Here is an 8574-nt window from a genome sequence, read left to right as displayed (position 1 = left end):
ATAGTAACTGGGATTTTGCCGACAACCTGTGTCAGAAGTAGCAAACCAATTACTCACGTATATCAGTGCCACCAATCTGTTGAAATAGTACATATTTCATTTCCCTCAGCAGCTGCCTGAAACCAGCCAGCTAAAAGCCTTCAATAAGGGTGGACCTTGCAAGACAGCCTTCAATAATATTCCCTCAGTCCCAAAATAAGTGTCTTAACTTTCTACTAGCTCTAGTATAAAATTATACTAAGCTTTAGAGCAGCCCCGTCGATGAGGATGGCCAAATTGGCCGACCGCACAGGGCCCCAAAATTGTGGGGCCCCGAGTCTAGTAAAAAATAAGTCTACATATGTATGAAAAAAAAGCCCATTGAAAAAGCAATGCCAAGTAGCCCACGTACGCACGTAGCCCTTATACATCCCTGCCTTTGTCGTCGTAATCAGTAATCACGATTAGCGGTCTGAACGGCGGTTGCGTGCCTGGCGAGTGGCGACGGCGGCAGCCGGCAGGTATCGAGCAAGGCGACAGCAGACGGCAGCGACGGGTCGAGTCGACAGCGGCAGAGGGAAGACGCCAGGCCAGACGTACGCACCTATGCGGCCGGTGGCCGGCGACCAGTGCTGCAGCGCATCATCTTCCCCTTGCAAGCGTAAGTCTCTGTACATCTGACGGTGTGCAATAAACGATTCAGGATTCTGACGGTGTGCAATAAACGATTTGTTGTGCATCTGTCTGAAACTCTGAATCCTAATGTTTGGCCTATCGTGATTCAGGAACATGGTATGGTCTTAATCTTACATTTAGGTCTAGGTGAAGTCTTTTCTATTTTTAGCTACAGAGGTTTATAATTATGGTTTGAATTGATCCAGATTATATTTTATCTTATTAAACAGAAAGAATCATGCATCGAGGCAGGAAGTATGATTCCGGTGCTTCAAAGCGAAGGAAGAAACAAAAAGTAGAAGAAGATGCTCGAGTACAAAAGGGTTCTCTTGATAAATTTGTTGTGAAAGAACCTCAGCCCAGTTTTGAAAACCAAACTCCAGATGCTAATATTGCTGATGCGCATGGTGGTGATCCAGTGGAGGTTGAGGCTCACATTGCACAAACCGATGAAGGTGATGATACTAAGAATGTCGACGAAGATGATGATCCTAATCATGTTGATGAAGGAGACACTGCTAATATTGCCACTGAAGGTCACGTCTTGGAGAAGATTAATTATAAAGATATGATCGAAGATTTCATTTCAAGAAATACTTGAAGAATGCTACTCTTTGGTAGAAAATGAGGTCAGTTTATAAGTTTATTGCGTTAGTATCATATTTACTATTTTACTGTATTTTATAGACTTTTTAAATATTGTATCAAATAAGACATATTTAAAGTTAAATAATTAAGTAAGAGTATGCTCTGCTTACATTAGTTCTTCAGTTTGATGTTTAATAAAAAATAGGACCTTATTTTATTTTTGTCCCGGACCCTCAATTTTCTGGAGACGGCCTTGCTTTAGAGTTGAGACACTTATTTTGGGACAGAGGGAGTAGTTGAATTGTTGACTGAATAGAACAAGTTACCATTCAAGGAAAGGGCCTTATTTCCGGATTATACATCAACCAGCTGAAATAGAAGACAATTCTGCAACTCTCAAACTTGATGACAAAGACTGGGTCGTTTCCTCCTTTTCAAAAAAAAAAAAAACTACTGATTAAATCTTTGACGAACAAGAACATGTTATCACTCTCAAGAAAAGGACACGCGCCTATCAGTTTGGCATTATATAAGTAGAAGCATATTGCTTCCTCTCCAGTGTATACCGACAGTTGTCTCCTATATAATACGTCCATTTGTGATCATTCTAATGGTCATCTCGAGTGTCTCATCAAACATGGATGCACACTCTATTCCTCTGCTTCTACTAAATTTCATTCATTTATTTTTGCACATCTCCGCTCGTGAATTCCTCTCGCCAGGCTCTTATCTCTCTGTGGAGGATAGCTCTGACGTTCTCCATTCACCAGATGGTACTTTCATCTGTGGCTTCAACAACATTTCCAAAAATGCTTCCGTCTTCTCTATTTGGTTCTCCAACACAGCCGAGAAGACTGTCGTCTGGAGTGCAAATCATTTCCACCCCGTGTACTCCTGGGGCTCCCAAGTCATGCTAGGCACAGATGGAAGAATGATTGTAAAAGATTATAATGGCCAACTCGTGTGGGAAAACAATGTCAACTCTTCCTCAAAAGCCGAACAAGCTCAGCTGCTGGACACTGGGAATCTCATTGTAAAGGGCCAAGGTGATATCATTCTATGGCAAAGCTTTGATTCTCCTACTGATACACTGCTTCCATATCAGAATATTACTAGTGCTACAAAGTTGGTATCTACTCATAGGTTACTTCTTGCTGGGCGTTACAGCTTCCATTTTGATGATCAACATTTACTCACACTATTTTATGATGAGAAGGATATATCTTTTATCTATTGGCCGGATCCAAGAATGAGTGTGTGGGAAAAGCGAAGAAACTCATTCAATAGCACCACAATTGGGGTCCTTGATAGCTGGGGGTATTTTCTTGGAAGTGACAATTTAACTATTAAGGCTGCTGATTGGGGTTCCAAGGTTATGAGAAGGCTAACATTGAATTATGATGGCAACCTTAGATTATACAGTCTAAACAAGACAGATGGAAGTTGGTCGGTCACATGGATGGCATATCCTCAGACCTGCTCTGTACGTGGTCTGTGTGGCATGAATGGAATATGTGTGTATACACCTGGTCCAGCTTGTGCATTTTTTTCGAAATGGAGGCGACGCCCCGGCCTCTGCATCGAGTGATGCATATAGCCATTTTATTAATAGCAAAATAGTCTGAAAAGAAACAAAGGATTCCCAACATAGAAAAAAGCAGAAGACGAAAATTACACGGCGCTCAGACCGCCGAATAGCTAAGAATAACCCTCTAATAAACTGGACTAAAGTCCAATCCTATTAGCATGCCTCCATCCATATCGGTTGAAGATAACCTGAGCTACCATCTCCCATCGGACACACCCAGTAACCAAAGGCTCCCTGGTTTCCATAGGAGTGAGTAAGGACCATGTGCGGATCGAGGCGGTAGCTCTGAAGATGACCTGCAAAAAGTTAATGTAATTCAGTCTGTTAAAAGCTAGATCATTTCTACAGTTCCATATCGCCCACCGCATGGCACAAGTTCCAACCCGAATGAGTTTGGCGAAAAGAACATTAACCCCATTTAGCCACGTCCCAAATAACATGTGAATGCTAGTAGGTGGTTCAATATTGAAAGAAATTTGTAGTGAGCGCCATAATAGTTTAGCCATAGGGCATTCCAAAAAGAGGTGTTTAATCGTCTCATGCGTTTGACAAAAGCTACATCTTTTATTTCCTTTCCAATTCCTTTTAGCCAAGTTATCCTTAGTTAAAATAACTCCCTTGTGAACAAACCACATGAAGATTTTTATCTTAAGGGGAACCTTGACCTTCCAAATATGCATGGACTTTGGGATAGGCAACGTATTAATAATATGCTCGTACATCGATTTCACTGAGAATGTACCATTCGTGGTCAACTTCCAACGAATAGTATCTGGTAGATCGGAGAGGTTAATATCCATCAGTCGTCTGACTAGATGTAACCAACTAACCCATCTATTTCCAAACAATGCTCTGCGAAATTGAATGTTAAGAGGAATATGCCGTAACACTGTTGCGACTGAGGTCTGTTTTCGTTGTGCAATGTTATATAATTGCGGATACTGTAGAGCCAAAGGTTGTGGTCCTAGCCAAGTATCCTCCCAGAATCTAGTATTTCCACCATTACCAATAATGAATCTAGTTCTGTTAAAGAAAGCGGTCTTTGTCCTCATTAGACCCTTCCAAAAAGGGGAATCACCCGGTCGCGCAGTGACCTGGGCTAGGGTTTTATGCTACAGATACTTGTTCTTTAGAATTTGTACCCACATCCCTTGCGATTCGACAGATAATCTGAATAACCACCTGCTAAGCAGACACCTGTTCTTGACCTCTAGATTTTCAATGCCCAAGCCTCCCTGATCCTTGGGTCTGCAAATAATGTCCCATCTAGTAAGCCTATATTTAGTCTTGACCTCGTCGCTCTGCCAAAAAAATCGAGATCGATAGAAATCCAATCTTTTCCTTACCCCAACAAGCACTTGGAAAAAGGATAAGAGAAACATCGGCATACTTGTCAGCACTGAGTTGACAAGAACTAACCGTCCTCCGTAGGATAATAGCTTGCCCTTCCAGCAGCTAAGTTTTTTCTCAAAACGATCCTCGATACATCTCCACTCCTTGATGGTCAACTTTCGATAATGAATAGGGATCCCTAAATATGAGAACGGTAATGTACCGCCCTGACACCCAAAAAGTTGGTAATACGTGAGTTGTTCAGTTTGTGCCTCCCCAAAACAGAAAAGCTCACTTTTGTGAAAATTAATTTTCAACCCTGATAACTGCCCAAACAACCAAAGAATAAGTTTCAAGTTTCTATCCTTTTTGAGGTCATGTTCCATGAAAAGGATCGTGTCATCTGCATATTGTAGGATCGAGACACCCTCATCAACTAGATGTGGTACTAGTCCCCCTACTAAGTCCTTGTCATTAGCCCTCCTGATTATTAGCGCTAACATATCCGCAACTATGTTAAATAAAATAGGTGACATAGGGTCTCCTTGCCTAAGTCCCTTAAGTGTCTGAAAGAAATGACCAACATCATCATTTACTTTAACACCGACACTTCCTTTTTTTATAAAACAATCCACATGTTTACGCCAAATGTCCCCAAACCCTTTCATACGTAAAGTTTGTTGCAGGAAAGACCATTTAACTTTGTCGTATGCCTTTTCGAAATCAACCTTAAATAGAACTCCATTGAGTTTCTTGGAATGTAGTTCATGAAGAATCTCATGAAGGACGACCACCCCTTCAAGAATATTCCTGCCAGGCATAAAAGCTGTCTGCGAAGATTGCACGACCGAATGTGCCATCTTAGTTAGCCAAATGTCCAGCTTGTGCATGTTCCCCTGGACACGAGATCGTCGACCCAACTGACCGGAGCAAAGGTTGCAGGCCAAAATTCAATCTCAGCTGTGACGGCCAGGAGATGTTTGTGAAGCTTCCTAGCACTGATTTCCGAGGTAATGATCAAAGTAGCCATAACTTAGTTTCACTTGATACTTGCAAGAAGATATGCTTGAACGACTGCAACTGCAAAGGTTTCTCATACCTGCAAGCAACTGGAGATTGCTATCCAAAGTGGTCCCTTGTCGGCGGTGTAACCATTCCGTATATTCGGCGTTCTATGTATCTCAAGTATCCTAAGACATTCCAGGTCTCGGATTCCTCAATTCCTCACTCGCAACCTTTTGGTTCTAGGTATGTTCCTAACTGTAGTGCAAAGAGCGAATATTTCACTGTAGATTTTCTGGATCAACCGAAGAATACTCAAAGTGGATTAAAATCACAGTACTTGTACTTATTGTATGGATTCTTGTTAGCGATATTTTGTGTGGAGGTAATATTTGTGGCACTAGGGTGCTGGTTTATGTTGAGAAGGGAGAGCAAGCAGTTAACAGGAGTATGGCCAGCTGAGGTTGGCTATGAAATGATAACCAACCATTTCCGCAGATACACTTACAAGGAGTTGCAAAGAGCGACTCAAAAGTTCAAGGATCAAATTGGGTGTGGCGCATCTGGTCATGTATACAAGGGGGTCTTGAAAGACAAGAGGGCAGTAGCGGTGAAAAGGTTGGCAGACATAAACCAAGGCGGAGAAGAATTCCAACATGAACTCAGTGTGATTGGAAAGATTTACCACATGAATCTGGTGAGGGTATGGGGTTTTTGTTCGGATGGCCCACACAGGATATTGGTTTTGGAGTATGTTGAGAATGGTTCTTTGGATAAAACTTTGTTTAGTAGCACAAGGTTACTTGAATGGAGTGAAAGGTTTAAGATTGCTTTAGGGGTGGCAAAAGGATTGGCCTATCTTCATCACGAATGCTTGGAGTGGGTTATCCATTGTGACTTGAAGCCTGAAAATATACTGTTGGACGACAACTTACAGCCGAAGATCAGCGACTTTGGCCTGGCAAAACTTGTAAATAGGAGCGGATCCAACAAAAATGTATCGAGAATCCATGGAACTAGAGGTTACATAGCTCCTGAGTGGGTTTCTAGCCAGCCAATAACGGCGAAGGTTGATGTCTACAGCTTCGGCGTGGTTCTTCTGGAACTGCTGAAGGGGGCTCGTGTTTCAGACTGGGCATCAAATGCGGACGAGGAAGTGGAAATGGTCTTTGGAAGGGTCATCAGGATGCTTGCAGAAAATCTAATGCTGGAGGGTGGCCAACAGTTATGGATAGCCGACTTCATTGACTTAAGGTTGAACGGCCAGTTCGACAGCTTGCAAGCAAGGGCGATGTTCAAGTTGGCTGTTTCATGTGTAGAAGAAGATGGTAGACAAAGGCCCACCATGGAAAATGTTGTGCGGATGCTTCTTTCGGTTGCTTGATGAAGCTATTGGCGTAACATAAAGAGTTTTCCATTTGATATTGTATATGCAGCATGCATGTATATTTATGCTTGTTCTTCTTGGTCCAAAACAAGACATATGTGTGATGTGTATCATGTAATGTAACAATAAGCATGCATGTCATGTATCATAGGTTCGTCCGAGTAGCAGTACACATTAGCATGTTTGGTTTTGGTTTTGGTTTGTGTCTAAGTCTCTAAGACTCTATGTCGGATTAGTACCCCGGTCCCCGGGTCATACTCCTATAAATGCAATGAAAAGACACCAGAAAAGCTGCAGAGAGTTGTAGCAGCAGCACCAAATCTCAAATCTAAATTAAGAATTGCATGAGCCACTTGAATGCCAATACTGAATTTCGTATTTGAACACTCCGCCATGTTATGTAATCTTATGTAGTGTTGTGCTCGTAACTACTCCATCCGTTCTTATCTCTACTATTATAGTACACATTTTTTTGAAAATTGAATCTACCCTCATCTCAGTTGTTTTACCCGCCGCCTGAAGAATGAATTAATTCGTTTATAGCCTTCCAAGCTATTGGATCGAACGCCTCATGTCACATGGATTCGCCACCTACAGTGCTCCCGCCAACCTAAAAAACAATCGTTCCTTCTGGAAAACCCCACAAAGCATGCTCCCCTCCGGCAAATCGATTGCCTCCGAACCTTCCTTTGGTTGGATGGGTGGATGTGGGTGTGGATGCATGGAGTAAATCTATTGCGAAGCCCCATCATGATATACCCGTGTCTGTTGATGTATATGCTGCGTGTGGCCATGGCTCCTTTACACAAGCGTCGCAGTGCCTACAGAGGAAGACTAGATGAATGCCGGATGGCGAGGTCGTGTGTTGCGCCGGTGCCATGGCAATCCTCGGGTAGGCGTTCAGTGGATCGGCACAGTCATGGCCTCACCGGGACAGGACAATATCTCTCTCTGTGTGAGATGATAAGCTCTTCTGGAAGCACTGCAGTTGACTCGGCAGAGGGCTGCTGCTGGGCACGCTGCTGCACAGGTCGGCGGGCGGAGAAAGTAGGTGGTGAGCATAGTAGCGAATAGGCAGGGCACCCGGACCGCGGGTGTCAGGACGGTTGCTCCGGCTTCCCGATGGCAGGCGAGGCAATGCCGCGACAACGAAGCAGGCGCTCAGCTGGGCGTGGATCTGAATCGCGTGTGCGCTCTTCGTGCGGTCTTCTTCCATCGCATGGCTATACATGTCAAACCAAAATTACATGGTGGAGCGCAGCCCACCCTGTTGCTCCGCCACTGGGTATGAGATATGAACGAAATTTAACTTTTAGTGGAATCTTCGACTTACAAATTTCCTTGTTATTATTTGTTGATACCTCAGAATGTGTTAACGCACGATATATAGAGTCTACTGTGAAAAAACCCGATGTAGTAAGGTTCTAGCGAAAAACATCCCGGCTTTGTGTCAGATTAATCAGACGGGTTAAAAGATTATGCCATGGAAAAAGTTGGGAGCCAACCAAAACCCGCCTGAACGAGATAATCGGCGGGGATGAACTGAGCACATGCGCAATATTATTATTTTTATCGCGAGCAATGGCGTATAAGGCTAGGTATTGTTCTCGGAGACTGGCATTGCCTAGCCATATGTCTTCGCAGAAACGAATTTCCGACCCGTCCTTTATCGCGAAAGGCCCAAAGTGAAAGAGGTTTTTCTTTGTCGCTAATAGGCCAGCTCAAAAGTGTGAGTCGTCAGATTTGCAATAGGCCCGAGCCATTGCCTTTTGCTCTAGATACGTGTCGTGCAAGCTAGATCGTGCTTAACTCTAACAACCATCTATTTGGTCAGTCGGCGGGATTGAGGGCTACATGTATCGCTTTTGCATTTGTTGGCAGCTGGTAATTCTGGCTTCACTTTCATAGTCTCCTCTTTGTGCTGCAACTTGTTCTGTCCTGTCCAACTTGTGCTGCAACTAGTGCTACTTTGGTCGACATTTCGTGGCTTTGGGCACTGTACAAGGTGACGTGGTATAAAAAT

General features: G+C 43.4%; 2 protein-coding genes across 2 annotated transcripts; both read left to right on the top strand.

The window, feature by feature from the left end:
• The first annotated feature begins 421 nt into the window (after positions 1-421).
• Positions 422-1684, top strand: LOC123409911. The gene is made up of 2 exons (XM_045102785.1): positions 422-640; positions 885-1684. Exons 1-2 carry the CDS (start codon positions 586-588, stop codon positions 1253-1255), a joined length of 426 nt encoding a protein of 141 aa, XP_044958720.1. The 5' UTR covers positions 422-585; the 3' UTR covers positions 1256-1684.
• A 134-nt stretch (positions 1685-1818) lies between these two features.
• Positions 1819-6747, top strand: LOC123409912 (putative receptor protein kinase ZmPK1). The gene is made up of 2 exons (XM_045102786.1): positions 1819-2771; positions 5032-6747. The coding sequence occupies exons 1-2, from the start codon at positions 1853-1855 to the stop codon at positions 6546-6548; spliced, it is 2436 nt and encodes an 811-aa protein (XP_044958721.1). The 5' UTR covers positions 1819-1852; the 3' UTR covers positions 6549-6747.
• Positions 6748-8574: the final 1827 nt, after the last annotated feature.

The sequence above is a fragment of the Hordeum vulgare genome, chromosome 7H (genome assembly GCF_904849725.1).
Source record: "Hordeum vulgare subsp. vulgare chromosome 7H, MorexV3_pseudomolecules_assembly, whole genome shotgun sequence".
NCBI classification, from domain to species: domain Eukaryota; kingdom Viridiplantae; phylum Streptophyta; class Magnoliopsida; order Poales; family Poaceae; genus Hordeum; species Hordeum vulgare.
This window is presented reverse-complemented; position numbering and strand designations above follow the sequence as displayed.

Bases quoted from the DNA above. Each gene is read 5' to 3' on its own strand.
- LOC123409911 (XM_045102785.1), top strand. From the start codon at position 586: ATGCGGCCGGTGGCCGGCGACCAGTGCTGCAGCGCATCATCTTCCCCT. The intron at 641-884 runs GTAAGTCTCTGT...CTTATTAAACAG, and splicing joins ATCATCTTCCCCTTGCAAGC to AAAGAATCATGCATCGAGGC.
- LOC123409912 (XM_045102786.1), top strand. From the start codon at position 1,853: ATGGTCATCTCGAGTGTCTCATCAAACATGGATGCACACTCTATTCCT. The intron at 2,772-5,031 runs GTCCAGCTTGTG...CATCTTAGTTAG, and splicing joins AATATGTGTGTATACACCTG to CCAAATGTCCAGCTTGTGCA.